This window comes from Dasypus novemcinctus, chromosome 11, assembly GCF_030445035.2.
Source record: "Dasypus novemcinctus isolate mDasNov1 chromosome 11, mDasNov1.1.hap2, whole genome shotgun sequence".
NCBI classification, from domain to species: Eukaryota; Metazoa; Chordata; class Mammalia; order Cingulata; family Dasypodidae; genus Dasypus; species Dasypus novemcinctus.
In genome coordinates, this window is record NC_080683.1 from 25,574,038 (window position 1) to 25,590,259 (window position 16,222).

At 47.6% G+C, this 16,222-nt stretch overlaps 1 protein-coding gene across 3 annotated transcripts in view; it reads right to left on the reverse strand.

Moving 5' to 3' along the window:
* Positions 1-14,321, reverse strand: part of TRAM2 (translocation associated membrane protein 2) — a 79,681-nt gene extending 65,360 nt beyond the window's left edge. Inside the window, exon 1 of one of the 3 annotated variants that reach the window (XM_004463778.5) lies at positions 14,076-14,321. In XM_004463778.5, the coding sequence (XP_004463835.1) occupies positions 14,076-14,195 (120 nt within the window). In that variant the 5' untranslated portion in view covers positions 14,196-14,321. Of the gene's footprint in view, positions 1-9,959; positions 9,980-14,075 lie in introns of those variants that run through there. The other 2 variants (XM_023590316.3, XM_058306879.2) reach the window with 2 other exon arrangements.
* Positions 14,322-16,222: the final 1,901 nt, after the last annotated feature.

The window sequence follows — 16,222 nt, forward strand, 5'->3', positions numbered from 1 at the left end:
AAACTACTCCTTTGGAAAATAAACTGCCCCTAATGCTTCTAGGGAGATTTGTGCTCTTTCCCTGACGTGCACATCATACTTTGTACGCACAAGAGCGCAATGATAATGTCATCTCCCTAAGGACTCTTGGCTCCATGACGACAGAATATTTGCCTTTTCATCTTTTATCCCAAGCACAGAGAAGGCTGCTTGGCAGAGAGCAAGCAGGTGCTCGGTCTAAGTCTGGCTGAATGAACGCAAGAGAAATACAGAGGCCAGCAGAAAAGAGGAATTAACTCTATTAGAGTGTCTGCAGGCAGTGTGTATGCAGTATCTGAGGCAGACGTTAAAGAGAAACACAAGTTAGTTGGAGGAAAGGGGCAAAGAGAAGAGGCTGGGGGTGGGGGTTTAGGCATGAACGAACAAAACCCGAGAGGTGTGAAAGAGGAGGAACTGCAGGTAGTTGGGTTTGCAATGAGAGCTCAGGCCATGAATGAGCTACAGAGTGGGCCCAGGACAAAGGCTGGTCAGACACACCAGGCTAAGCAGCCCCGGCTTTAGATGGGTCTCATAGAAGGATTTTAAGTAGGGGCTACCCACGCTCAGCTCCATGTTTTAGAACCATCAGTGGTGGCTTTGTGGAGGAAGGACCAGAGAGGAGACAAGATGAGAGGCTGGGGCTGGGGGACAGGTAGGACCCACTGTAACCATCCAGGCAAGAATTGTCAAGGACCTGAGCTAAGGCCGAGGCAAGAGAAGTGAAGGTGAGAGAAGACTTAGGAGCAATGCAGAAGGTATACTCAACGTGACTTGGCGAATGAACTTAGCAAATGAACAGACCTGGGGGGAAGGCCAGGCACGGGAGAAGTGACGACTGCAGGATTCTGTTAGGGCAGACGCACCTGTCTATTTCCTTCTTCTGGAGACTGAGTAAATTGCAGTCATACATAAGGTTAATGAAATCGTCGGTGATCATCGACAGGCCTTGGTAAAAAGAGTCCTAGATGTTCTACCTGGTTGCTAGATATCAGACAAGGGGAAAATCTTGCATCTGTTTCAAGGGGTCTGCAAAAGTCTAGAGATGAAAGGAACATGACATCAACAAGTCCTCCTCATTTTATCAAACATACCTATAAGAATTTACTGACATCCCCTTTGGGTACTCCCAGGTCCAATATATAGGTAAAAACCTAGAATATAGTGAGTGCTCCACAGCTTTTTTTGAATCAATGGTAAATACACACCATGCCAACATTCTTCTCTGTCCAATCAACTGAACCATGTACCAGGCCTGCCCACCCCTACCACTCCCTACGAAAGGCTTCCCAGAGGAAGGCCTTACTCCCTCTGCCTTCTCTGAATGCTGGAACCAAACGAGCTTCCTTAGATAAGGCCACGGTAACTTGAATGCAAGCCCCTTCAAGGCTTCTATAGCTAAAAAGGAAAAGGTGGAGGGGAAAGAAGTTCTCTCTGTGGTCCTAGTTCTTAAAAAATCAGAAACCATACTAGATGCAAATAAATACCTTTTAATAAGATCAAAGGACCCTTTGGTGATAAAGTCACACAAAGGCAACATAAGACAGTATGACAGGGAAGTGGATGTGGCTCAAGCTATCGGGCTTCTGGCTACCACATGGGAGGTCCTGGGTTCGGTTCCTGGTGCCTCCTAGAGAAGGCGAGCTGACGCAGAAGGCAGGCATGGTGAGCTGATGCAACAAGATGATGCAACAAAAGAGACACAAAGAGGAAAGACAATGAAAGACAACAAACCAGGGAGCAGATTAAGCGCCTCTCTTCCACACGGGAGGTCCCGGGTTCAGTTCCCGATGCCTCCTGAAGAGAAGACAAGCACACAGCAAATGGACACAGAGAGCAGACAGCAACCACAAACAAACAAACAAACAAAAAGACAGTATGACAGAATGATATTCATTTTCAAGGGCAATACCAGCATTAATGCATGCCTCGGGATTATAACCAAGTCTAGAAAAAACTGTTTCTCTTTCCCAGCATTCAGTCCTGGGCTGCCCCACACAACTGCCTTGCTGCTTGTGTGTGTCACGCAAGGCCTCGCAGTCTCTGAATCAACACCAGGGAGAGGCAGGTGTGTGGGATGCCCTCGTCACTACACCACCTCCCAGCTTCTCTGGGTTTACTTCCTGGTTGTGGGCCACGACTGAAACCTCCCCAGGGGGAAGTTCTCACATGGATTAGTACCACAGTCTCCTGACCAACTCCCTAGCTCCAACCTGACCCTCTAAATCTCTCTCTACACAGTCTCCAGGGTGACCTCATCAGGTCACTGTCCTGTCCCAAACTCTTCAAAGCTTCCCATTACTTCCAGGATAAAGTCTCAGCTCCCTGCATGATATACAAGACCCTCCACGATCTGGCCCCATCTTTATCCCTTTTCCTTCCCCACTTTGCCCCATATTCCAAGCATCCTATGACACTGGCCTGCTGAGTACACTCACCCACCTCCTCTTCATCTCTGTGCCTTCAGAAGGATGCACTGCTGCCTCTGTGTAGCTGCCCTCTCACATCCCCATCTTTCTCTGGCCTTATAGAGCAATCCATCCCACTTACATTCTGGTCTAGGAGCCTCCCTCCATGTTCTCAAAGCACGCCCCCTAAGAGAGTACTAATCATTGAACACTGGAGTGTGCTAAACACAGAAAACCAATATGGCAGCTCAACTACAGTACTCATCATCAGGTTTCTGCACTGTCTCCTTTCATCTGTCTCCTTTCATCTGTCTCTTTTCATCTGGCTTACTAATGGTAAGCCCCCGGTGATTAGGAACTGTGCCCTTTTCCGCTGTGTTCCCAGCATCTAAAACAATGTCTCGCACAAAAGCACTGTTTAATGTTTGCAGAATGAGGGGACAATTTATCAGAACCAGCTCATCCCATAGGCCACCTGGCCACTGGGACTTAGAGTCCTAGAAACACTGGCCAAGTTACACAGACCTCAGCTGCAGGTTAAAGGTGTGGTAAAAGGTCGGTGACAATCTGATGTGGTCAGTTAACACAGCTAGAGTATTTGGACCCAAGAAACTCAGGGAACAGTGGCTGAGAAATATCTCATTCCCTTCTTGCTCAAATGCCAAAAATGACCACAGTAGGGTGAGCTGGGTCAACCATTATCTTAGATGGTTTCCATTTCTGCTTTCACAGTCTTACAGAGTAGGTACTCAATATTTGTTGAATGATTTTTAAAAATATATTAATGGCCAGGTGGTTGAATAGTGTTGAATGAGGACATTTCCCAGGCTAGGTGTTAAGAATGACAAAAATGTTTCTTTCACATTTTTCACTAATAAAATACACTGAAAAGCAGACCAACTTTGCCTTTTATTCCATAGGACTATCCAATGTGGCTCCCCAGAACTTTCTGGGAATGAATCACTTTGGATAGTCAAATTTTCCATGCTGCTAAAGATATGGATACTGCAATTCTGACATTAATCATTGTGGATGGAAATTTTCCTTAAAATCTACCCTGGTATACGGTATATTCTTGACTTTTTTGTGGTGTTACAAGGTAATCATTATGATCAACTATTATACTGTATGATTCTATCACAGTGACCTCAAAAATCTACTGAAGCTGTTTACCAATATACTAACTGCCACCAGGTCTCTGTAGTTTTCATTTCTCATGACTTCTAAACATTTAACAATGTACAGCCCTCCTAGCTGTCAGCTACTACAAGTCTGCCCCCTCTAGTCGCCTCTCCCATTTTTACTTGTTTACTTTTCTGAGTTTGCAAACCAGATAACCAAGCTTCTTATGATAATATATAAAGTACTTTGGGCTCTGAACAAGGACCTGAAAGGCCAGCGTAGGTGTGAAGGGCAGAGATTTAGGAACACCATCAGGCTACCAAGACACAGTTGTGAACTACTGTGATGAGTCAAAATTTGTGATGTTTCAAAAATTAAACAGAAGGAATAATTCCTACTTGTAACTAGGCTTCAAAAGAATATAATTAAGTACTAATGCATCTCCTCACAAAATCTCCCACCCTGTAATTGTTTGTTTTTCATTCCCATAATTTTTAGGAAGAAAAAGGGCCATTTTGGTCAGGGTAGTTGAAGACCCTGGCAAGGCCGAGGTTCCTAAGAAGGCGCTTGTAGCAGTAACAGTATTAATTAGCCAGACAGTATTAATCAGTGCTCTGGAGCACTATTTGGATAAGGGCGATTCTGCCCAAAGCAGTGACCTCCTTTTGCTCTTCCCAGGTCCCGGGCATGCCTTGGAGAGGCCAAAGCACCTCTAAAATGAAAGTCTCAGAGACAGGCCTACCCCACCCCACCCCAAGACAATAATTCCTTTCTTATATACAGATTTACTCCTTCTCCACCACCAAAATACCATAGATTGCCTAATTTATAAAACTCAGGGGTTCCACTAAGTTAGATTATTACATTCCAAACCCAAATTTAGGCTAAAATCTGCTTTCATCTCAAGTAAGACATGAAACCAAGATCACAAGTTGAGTCCACTCATGGAATGGAGGTACTACTCCAATTAATGACTAATCCTAACTTTATATGATTGGGGGAAAGTGCCTCCTTCCCTCTCCTTCCAGTTTCTAACAGGCAACTTAAGCTGTATACCCATTTTCTAGCAGCACAGTTCTGCATATCCAGGTTAAAGAAGCACAATAAGCCACAGGACTGTCACCACCCCATGAAGCCAAAGGAGCCCAGGGAAGGAAAGGAGCTGTCATGAGCCACACAGATTTTTAATGGCAAGAGACTGGGCAAGAGTCTAGGTCCCCTGGTCCCAGACCTTACCCTTTCCACAGCCCACTCTTCTCTGCTGAGGGCACACCATGGGGTCCATCCACAGAGCACTAGCCATGTCTCACGGTCTCTGGAAGGCATATCTTCTAGCCTTCATGCCTGTATTAGTCAGCCAAAGGGATACTGATGCAAAGTACCAGAAATCTGTTACTTTTATAAAAGGGTATTTATTTGGGGTAAAAGCTTATAGTTACAAGGCACTAAAGAGTCCAAATCAAGGTTGTGTTCCCACCAAAGTGAGCTGCCTCGTGTTGAAGCAAGATGGTTGCTGGGTCTCTGCATGGTCTCTCCTTCCAGGGCTTTCTCTTCCTCTTAAGGCTCTGTGGGCCCAGCTTCTTCCTGATCTCAGCTGTAGGCTATCATGCAAATAATAGCTCATCTCTTCCCAGGGCCCCAGAGTCAAAAATGACAGAGCTCTCTCTCTTCCCCTATGTCTTCTTGAGGAAGTGTCTAAAGGGGTGGGGACTCAACCTGAGACCCACCTTGCTGATGTGGTTGAATCAAAGCCCTAATCTTAACAGGTAATTTAATCAAAGACATCTCAGCTGAATCTAACACAATCAAAGGGTATCACACACACAGGAACAGATTAGTTTGCAACATAATCTTTCTCTTTTTGGGATTCATAAATAATCTCAAACTGCCACAATGCCCAAACCCAAAACCAAACTGCAATTTTTTAAAAAAGTGTCACCCATTCTTTTCCATGTAACCAACAATCACAAAATCCATACCAACAAGTTATTCCTTGCCTACTGAGGTCAAAAGTTGATCCAATACAAAGTCAGACTTCAAACTAAACACATTCTAAACTCCAGAAGCACTGGCTCTGAAATATTTCAATTCTGCTCCAAGTTCCAAGGAATCTTTCTCAGCAGGAAACTGGGCATTGTGAAGTAGGCCCTGCGATTTCCTGCAGAACTCCAGGAATTGCTGGAGGGAAGGCCTATTTATCCTAGGACTACTCCCCACAGCTCAGGAACCCCCAAATTACTCCAGACCTTAGGGAAAGGAGCTGACATTACATCCCTAGCACTGCTAAATCCTGAAACCTCATTCTCACTGAACCCTGAGGAAGGGTATTTCCACAGATTCCAGCACTGTGCCTGGCACACAGACCCTAAGTACTTGTTGACTATGACCAGCATGGTCCAGGGTATTCCTGAAAACAAAGGGGTGCAAGCTCAACAGAGAAAGGAGGGGCATAGCTGCATAAATTACACCTCTACCCTTTGTCTTGTGGTAGGCAAATCCTTCTCCCTCCCAAGTAGACACAAGTAAGACCAGACAAAAATAATGGTGGAGGGTCACTAAAAAGTTCTATTTAAAAAAAAAGTCTCTGTGAAAGAGAAAAAATTAAATACCCACCAGGAGACTGTATCTATACCTTTGTAATCAAGATGAAGGAACAAACTGATTAAATGAATAATACTCTACCCCTGCAAAATTCAGGTGCTTTATTAAGATAGTCCCCTCCCTATTGCAAAGGCAGGGCAACTGAGGCTCAGAGCATTATGTCCTTACCAACCCATGTATGAGCATCACCTCCACCAATCCAAAAGGAACACTATAAACCATGCTGGGGTTTTGATGCCAAAAGTATTAAACCATACAGAAAAGTTCTCCTAGCCCCAGCCAGGGTTTCAATCAATAAAGTTATTAAAAATCAAACGCACCCATACCCACAAACAGCCTTTGGTCAGTTCTCTTATTCTCAAATCAGTAACCTGTATATAAAAGTACCAGCTGTGCCTCACAAGGTATCTAGGAGAGACCAACACGCTTCTCTGAATACTGATAACCGCACATCTCAGGAGGTTAGGTCTCCATTTAATAAACCACCCCTTCTACCTCAGGCAGTGGCTTGAGGTTGAGCTCAACAAGTCTGAAGTAGCACCTGCCACTTACATCAAGTTCAAGACCTGATTCCTATCCACAAATAGTTTATCAGCTTTAAACTACCATACCGTGACCTCTTTGAGGACAGGGACCCCACCTAATTCAGTACTGCATTCCCAGAGCTCAACACGGGCACACAGCAGGCATTCAGGCAGTCAATAAGCAGCTGCCAAATAAATGAACGTAGCACTTTGAAGCTATAACAAATTCAAGACTTCTACACATGCATTGGCATTCAAAGGTAGGATCTAGAATTTCAGTGGGCAGAGGCAGCGAACGAGCATTGGACTTGAGTCAGAAGATGTGGGTTCAAGCCCCAGCTTTGCGAAAAACGCATTCTACTGTCTCATTCTACTGTCATGGACAAATCTCCCAGCCCCTGGGGGCCTTGGTTTCCTCTTTGGTAAAGACAATAGATGACATCTAGGTTTCCCTCTAGTAAAATATAAAGAAAAGATGTACCCTTGAGCTATGGCCACAATATTAACTTGATGATAAGAGCAATGAAAATTTAACAACCTTAGGCATCTATTCTGACACAGATGTTGGGTAATAAGAGGCAGGAACTTTAAAAGAAGGAAAAGTCTCTGCTCATTTGCCTACATTTCTATGTTCACATGTGATACACACACTCAGAGAGATGCAAATTGCAATGATTCTTCCAGGCAGCAAGGGATCCAAGGAGAACAACTACCCACAGGTATTTCTTCCAAGTAATAAATATATTCCACTCAGACAAAGAAAAATAAAGCAGCCTGTGGCTACATTCGGTAGACGCCCCATTCATGGAAGCATCAGGGCTGAGCTCTAAATGTGCCAGGCACTGCTGAATTCTTATTTTGGCTCTGACTCTAATGCAAGCGGATGGTTCTTGGCCAAGTCTCCACTAGAAACCAGGCTCTGGATGGGCATGACAACCCCCATAAACCATCCAGATTACAGGGTGAGGCTAGTAAAGCATTTCACAGATGCAAAGTGCTGCCAACCCCTGAAGACATATGAGGGAAGCCATCAGGAGGCTACCAATGCTGGGGATGAGAACCACAGAACAGCCCCTCACCTAATCCTGGGGCTCCTAAGGCCATAAAGCACCCACTCTCCACCTCACTCCATTTCCTTTGCTGAACAAGATAATGTGAACCTACCCCGAACGCTGTTCAAGAGCATTGCATGCAAAGCACTTCAAACCACAGGGTTAAGAAGCAACAGTGGCCAGCTGTGACTAAGCTAGGTTTGGTTCTCTTCTACTCTGGGACATCTCAGACAGTGGAGGTAAATCAAGGCAAAGTAATAAACTGTGTAAAAGATAAAGGTCTGTTCATGACATGAAAGGGCTAGTCAGGTGTCACATTCGTTTTACTGTTTTCTTCCCCTTTTTTATTTGTTTCTTTCTCTAACCATTAGGTACCAGTGGATACCAGATATACAGAGCTGGATGAAAACGTGAAGAGATAATATCAGTCGAGTTTTTCACCATAGCCTGCTAACAGAGCTCTCACTGACTAGAAAGCACTTCTGTCATTTGGGAACTCTAGTCCAGTCTTATCAACCCTCTGGCTTCATCGTTTATCAGGATGGGAACGAGAGGAACATCGGCTATGCCACAGAGTGATTTCTGAGGCCCCTGCCCGTGAAGAAGCAGATCAAAAAGGAGCTCATGCCTGCCAGAGTGAAGGTTTCACCATAGCAACACATGTTATTCTACAAACAGTCAGGACTAAAGCACTCTGTTGTGACCGGTCCAAAGAGTGCCCTCAAGAAATGAGCGACTGAGGATTCATATAACAGAGCAAGCAAGAGAAAAATGCCACCTATTTAGCTTGCAGGGCAGTTTCCTCGTGGTTTTTACTCCTGGACAAAGCTAACAGTGGCAGCACTAAGACTCTCTGATACCCACAGCCCATGTTCTATTAAGATGAATGTCAGAGAGAAAACAGATGTTCTAGCTCCCTGGGAAAAACGAGTGCAGAGCACTCACCCTTTTTAAAGGAGAGAAGACATCTAGCATGGGAAAGCTTGGGGAAAGACCCATTTTACCTTTAAGGTTTCCTTCTCAAAAACATGCCATAACTTTAAAAAATAAAAAAAAAGAAATATACCCAGGGTGCCTACTGAGCAGGTCTGATGGCAGAGGGTGTACTCAAAGACCCAACAATGAGTCAGTAGCATTAGTAAATCTGCATGGTTGTTGATAGCAGCTATCAAGTGCCATGTGCCAGGCACACTACAAGACATTTTTATTCATATTATTCTTTATCCAGCAGTTTGGGTTAAAACTCGCTAACTAGGGAAGCGGACTTGGTCCAGTGGTTAGGGCGTTCGTCTACCACATGGGAGGTCCGCGGTTCAAACCTCGGGCCTCCCTGACTCATGTGGAGCTGGCCCATGCGCAGTGCTGATGAGCGCAAGGAGTGCCCTGCCACACAGGGGTGTCCCCGGCGTAGGGGAGCCCCACGCACAAGGAGTGAGCCCCGTAAGGAGAGCCGCCCAGCGCGCAAGAAAGTGTAGCCTGCCCAGGAATGGCGCCGCACACACGGAGAGCTGACACAACAAGATGACGCAACAAAAAGAGACAGAGATTCCCATGCTGCTGACAACAACAGAAGCGAGCAAAGAAGAACTTGAAGCAAATAGACACAGAGAACAGACAAATGGGCGGGGAAGGGAAGAGAAATAAAAATAAATAAATAAATCTTTAAAAATATATATAACTTCATTTGAAAAAAAACCAAAAACTCGCTAACTGATCAGTGCCACCTTTCTGGACATCCCACTTTTACCAAGAGATGAAAATAGGGATAACCTATATGCTCTTACGTCCTCTGGGTAGGGTAACACTCAAGGATTCACCAGGAGAAAAAGTAATTCCAAATTTCTGCTCTTTTTCGTAAATCCCTGAGCAATGCTCATAGAAATTCACCCACTGAACAAGGGCACTCAAGAGAGTAAGTGACCCCACTCGGTTTCCCCTGACTAACTTCTCTACCACACCGCTGAAGCACTAAGTCAGAGGCTGGGGAGGTTGATGCACAGTCAGACACTAAAAAAGCTAAGCTCTTCCTCGATGTGGCTCAGTGACTAAGCTCCGGCTTCCCACATACTAGGTCCAGGGTTCAATCCCTGGCCCCGGGACCTCAAAGAAAAAAAAGTTCTTCATTTTTGAACCCCAGAACTGGCAATAGGAACTAAGAACTTCTTGAAAAGCACATTAGAAATTAGTCAAAGAAAGATGGCATGTGTCACAGATTTATGTCTGCACCATTTACATACCTCTCTCTATGAATATGCTATAGGCAGAACCGGTCTACAATGTCAACATTAAGAGTCAGGACCAGCAGCCTCACTGCAGGTTATGATGCAGGGCGTTCACTGCCTACAGGTGTCTGGAGGATGTGATCTGGTGCCATGGGAACCCATGTACTAACTGGCTATGACACAATGGGCTTCCATTGTATATGCTGCAAACATTTCATCCTGACAAGTCATTCACCGTGTCAGGAACAGGCAAGAAAGTATTTCCTGGAGAAAAGGTAAATCCATTACATCCTCCTCCAAAACAATTAAGAAGCAAACACCAACCACTACACCAAAACCCCTCTGGATTCTAAACCCTTAGGTCATCACAGACCAAACAGAAACCAAACCTACAAACAGTAGGCCCAGAATTTCAGAAACGTTTCCTTGTAGCTGCAGTGTGCAAATCAGCTTTAAAAAAAAAAAAAAGTTTGTCTCAAAAGGACGTTTCAGAAGTAGGATATATAAATTGCTTCCTCTCTATGCAATGTGCCCTCTTTTTCTCATTATTTGCTAATGAAAGAGTTTTTCTCTTCCCCTGCCTGTTTCAGTTTGAAACGTGGCACTGAACAGGAAAGCGAAGGGAAAGGGGAGGGAGGGAAAGGCTACTTTCAAATCTGACACACACACCCCCAACCAGCCGCCCAGACGCTGAAGGACGGTCAGACCAGACTCCACCTAAGGACTGAAGGACCAAACTGTGAAGCAGAAAACTCCCCCTTGCGCAGCCTTAAGAAAGAGAAAGCTGGAAAGGAAGGAGGGGGAAATAAAGCTCCACATTCCTGACATTTTTTTAGCCAAGTGCTGTGGCTGCACAGAACAGCTCAATTCCAAACAGCCCGTAGGAAGGGGAGAAAACCTGGGTCCAAGGGGAAAAACCCGCCCCCCCCCCTTGATAATGGGAAACGGGATCTCAGGATGGCTCAAAACTAACCTCCCGCTCCCCTCCCCCCAATAAAGTAGAAGTGGGAGTCACCCTTTCATGGGTACTTGAAAAAGGAACTGATCCCAAGGGAAGGAATTTGGGATCAGCATCTCCCAGGGGACAGAGAACTGAAGTCCTGGGGTTCCTGAGAGGAAATGAAAGCCCCTCTGAACACTGGAGAGCTGACCAGCAAGGTGGAGACTGGTTCCAAGGCAGGGTTGCAAAAGCCTGTGGTGGGGGCAAAGCGGGGCCCGGCTCATTGGCAAAGGCTGGGCAGGGGACCCCAGAGGCAGGAGTGGCCGGGAGAGCAGCTCTTTGTGGGAAGAATCAAAATTCAGATTTCCCGACTTGGCTTGTGAATGAAGAAATACTAGCCTGCTCCAAGGTAGAAACCCAAGAGCCTGATGTCCTCTCTCCCTTTGCCCCAACTCCTTCCCCTTCCACCTCCTCCTGTCCTCACTTCTAGGAAAAAGCGTGTTAAGTGCTGAGCTGACCCCATCCTCTTGCATGCATGCCACCCCACCACCGCCACGTGCATCCCTACGTAAGCACACTTACATACCACACACCTCTGGGAGAACTCAAACGCACTTAGATCCTAAGTAACATCCAGTAAATACCGTGCAGGCTTACAAGGAGTCTAGCCTGCTTTTATTCCAAGGGTGGAGATGTCCACATACGTTTTTTCTGCGGTCCCTAGAAAGAACCTTGATTTTTCTGCTCTCATTTGGTAGAATTCCAAGCCCTGCCTACCCCCCCTAAACATTAACTACCTCTGTGGAATGGGCAGGTGGTCTGGACAATGTGGACTCTGTGTCCAGCACCAGAACACCGTCCTTCATAAGGGAGGACCGGGGCACAGCCTTCCTTCTTCCAAACCAGCACTGACTGCTGATCCCACAATCTGTCTCCAAGAGGAGACAAGATACCCCACCACGGGAACACAGTTTAAAGAAAGAGCGTGGTAGAGATGGTGGAAAGGGGGACCTTGCAAACATTGCAACCAGGGCCCTTTCCACACTCCCCAGTCCAATCCTAAAGGGACACTGAGGGTAGCTGTTTTTCTTTTTCAGGCACTTTTGGCCTTTCTCTTGTCAGGTACAGGGCGTGAGAGTTCCTAGCACTTTTCAGCTCTCACACAGAGGCCAGCTTAACACACAGGACTTTTCACAAGCCTAGAGGCAGGGAGGAAAACAGGTATTAGGCTCAAACCCAAACCAGGTAGAGCCACAAACCTTAACAGGTATCGAAAACACACTTAGATCCTAAGTAACATCCAGTAAACACCGTGCTGGCTTACGAGGAGTCTAGCCTGCTTTTACTCCAGAGAGCCACCAGGCTATGTAGGAATCTTTGGCCACCGAGCGCGTGGCTATGAGGTCTACAGCTGTCACGTGTGTCTTTTCAGCCACACCCTCCACAACTTATGACAGGGCACTGGGATGTCTCTTAGAATGGAGGGCAGCCAACAGATACTGAGGGTACTGGCTGAGGGAAAAAAAAGTCTCTGATTTCATTAAGCTATTATTATGATAAATATGGGGCTGGAGCAAGAGATGCGTTTTCACATTTGCAGAGTTTGTTCCGGCTTTTTCTTTTTGCCTTCGTGATCTCCAGGTAAGCCTTACAATAGCCCTGTGAGGGCAGCAGGTTTTCCTAATCTCACTTATATGGTGGCGAGACTGAGGCTCTCGTCAGTTTTCAGTCAGAGGAATGACAGAGCAGGGCCTGGGACACAGGGACCACCCTGCCTTGACAAAGACCAGCTGTCCGTGGGGGCAAGGAAGGAGATGGAAGTAGAGGAGCACCAGAAACTGAAGTGTGGAGCCAAATCAGAGTTCCCAATTTATTTTCCTACAGATGCTGAAGCCCAGCCAAGGACACATTCGCCCATCCAGCTCTGATTTGGGCAGCACAAGAATGTCCCCAGCTTGAGAACAGCTTCACCAGCCAAGCAAGACCTTGTCATCCCTGGAGAGGCGACAAGGGAACCCAGAAACAGAGGGACGTGGAGGGAGAACCTAGCCCCGCTAGGAATCCTCCACTTGCAAAGCAGTTTGTAAATGGTTACAGCTTCCTAACCCGTCCGGAGAGAATGCAGATAAGCAACCCTACCCAGACGGGAGGATGAGGAACTGGAGCAGTTGGAGGTGAGTGAGGGGAGTGTCAGGAATTTCACTTTTGATATAAGATATACCACAGCAAGTACTATACCCAGCTTCCTCCAGTTCTTTCCACTTCTGAATATCCCATTTTTTTTGCTTACTGGGAGTAGGGAGTCCTCCCCATCGGCTCCCTTGCATTCTGACCCCTTGAGGGCTTACTAAAACTCCCAGGACCGTGAGCTCCACACCAGCACACTGCTGTGGGGTCAGAGCCCATCCTCTGCCCTCTACTCCCACAGCCGTAAGAGAATCACCCTTCCCCTAAATGCAGAGGGTGTCCCTGCCACTCTCCTTTAATCTGTAAAGAGGGAGAAGCTCTGAGTCCACAATAGACGACTCTAAAAGGACAGTCCACGAGTGATAAAGGGAATCCTAAAACTTGCTTTTTAGGCCCCATCTGAAAAAAGGGGGCAGGAAAACAGCAGAAGTGAACTCCTGGAATGGGCCAGTGCCACACGTGAAACCCCGGGAATGTTCCAGAGTTAAGGATGCAAAAGACCCTGAAAATCACGTAGGAGGTGGAAAAGGGTCGAGGGCCCTCCCACTGGAAGAGCCGAGAAGAGCTGGTGGCCACCGCTTGGAAGGGGGAGTTGTGCAATGATTGCGGGACTGGGAGTCTCCGAGCCTGGCTCCCAGACGCCAGAAAGGAAACCCCACGCGTCGGGCCAGGGTGGCAGCTCTGTGGTTGATTCGAGGCCAGCTTTAGGTTTCAGGGCTGCAGGGAGAGCTGCAGGATACGGTGGGTGCCCAAGGGGGAGACAGGGTTGGCACGGCGTGGAGCTGAGGGTAGCGTCTGGGCTGACTGAGAGGCCGAGGAGGGTACAGTGCACAAAAGCGAGAGAGGGGGTACGGTGCACAAAGCCGGGGGTGCAGATAACGTACATGGCAGCCAGGCGCCCCCGGCTCCGACGAGGACCCCGGGGACCTACCGGGGACTGCCGGGCGGGAGGCGCCCGAGAGGGGGCACTGGCCGCCCCGCCCGTTCCCCCTCTAGTCTCTCACCTCGAACATAAGCCCGATGAGGACGCAGAGCACCAGGCAGAAGCCGATGTCCGCGTGGTTGTGGATGACGAACTCCTGGCTGAAGAGCGGGTAACTTTTCGTCCTTCTGCGGAAAGCCATGGCAGCGGGCGCGCAGCGGCCGGCGGGGCCCGCACCCTGCGCTCAGGACCCGCGGCGCAAACTTCTCCAGCCCGGCCCGGTCCGCCCGCCGGCCAGCCGCCCGCCCGCCCTGCGCGGAACAACTTCTGGGCCCCGCCCCCTTCCTCCGCCCGCTCCCGCCCGGAACCGCCCCCGGCCGCAGCCCCCTTCCCAACCGCGGCCCGCACTCGGCGCGCAGGGCTCCCTCCGGCTCCGCCCCCCCGCGCGCTTAACCCTCTCGCCGCCGGAGACGCGCGGGAGGCGCTGGTCTGGCTGGGTGGGGGCGGCGGGCGTGGCCCAGGTCCCGCTCGCGCCGCAGCCGCGCCGCGCCCCGCCGCGTTCTCGGTGCCTGCGGCGTGGCCGCCGCGCGGAGGGAGCAGGCCGCGGGGGAGGCGGCCGCTTGGCTCTGCCTGGACCTGCCCGGACAGGAAGTGGGCCCGGGTTTCCCATTCCCCGGCGCCCCGCTCCTTCCTCCGCGGGGTAGGAGGCAGGTCGCGGGAGGCCGCGGGCTGGCGGAGGGGTGGGCCGGGCCGTAGGATATTCCCGGGACTGGGGGCTTTGGGCCGGAGAGCCATTGAGAGTGGCACAGGTTTCGGTGGAAGGAGGGAAGCTGCAGGCCGGCCCTCTCGCTGACCACAGCGCCTTGCGAGCGACCGGCAGGAACGGACTCGCTGAACTGATAAATGAATGGACAGTTAGTCAAGTATGTCTTGAGAGCTTGCAGTGGGCTAAGCTGGATTCAGAGTGTTGGGCATACTCAGGAAACAAAGAATTCCCTGCCCTCAGGGAGCTTATATTACAATGGGAGAAGGGTGCATGGGTGAAGTTTTGCTCTCCAACTTGAGATCCTTGTGTTATCATCAGTAGGTTTTACTCGTGTTCCCTAAAGTCTCCCTTCAGTATTAATTGATTTGAAGAAATAGAAGAGTAAAAACACTGAAGAAAAAGTACTGAAAGAACTTACTTATTGGACATTTCTTTTTAATATTAAATTTTGAAAGTACACCAAGAGTCACAGAAGTTTGGGTCTTTTTAGAAAATTAGTTTATATTGGCAAATATTGGATTTAATACTAGCAGTAATGAAAGAGAAAACAAATCACTTTCTAGATACACAGAAATGCAAAATGAACAAAGCTATTTAATTTCTCTTCCCCTTTTTTATTAAGTCCTCAGAAAATAACTATTTTCCAAAAACGGCACAGTATGTAAAATGCACTGGAGTTCCCAGATAAATTTCACTACTTAAGTTTCTTGACTTCGATATTTAGCAGTCTTGATCTTTAATTCTCTTATCTGACTCTCCGCAAAATAAGTAAGTTATGCCTATGTGGACTAGACCTCTTTTTAACTTCAAGACTAACCTTTCTTAAAGTTGAACCTTAGGCTTGTGAGGAATATGAAGATCAAGAATCCCCTGCAGGATCATGATTTTCCATCTCCAAAATGTTCAACTTTTCAACCTGTACCTACATTGATTAAGTTGAACAATATGAAATTGGTTCCTTTGTAGGTCAAAACTGTGAACTATGAATATCTGGATAGTTCAACATAATCCTTCATTTTCACAGGAGTGTTCCCCAGGGATCGTTTATAGAGGATGTTGTGTGAATTTCCTGTTCTGGGTGGGATGTTGACCTTATCAAGCTGTTAGCATTTGTAGTTTAAGATTAAAGTCCTGGGAAGTCGCTAATTAGTACAGTCTCCACATGTGTAGACTGGAAGCCTGAGGTCAGGGGATAGCTCAGACCATGTGCCTTCTGCTGACTCCCTGCCCTGGGCCCGTTCAAGGACAGGTGGGCAATTAGATGTAGAGTTTTTAGATGCACAGTTCTTAGACACATGATTTGCATATTCAAGCCCTTGATACCTTCTGCTGAAAGTACTGGATGCCAACTTCAGCCATCATAACCACCTCTAAATCCTAGTTTCTGAAACCATCTTCACCCCCAAACGGATCTCTTCTCAACTCCTCTCATCCAGTCATGGAGTCCTATGAATTCTGCCCTC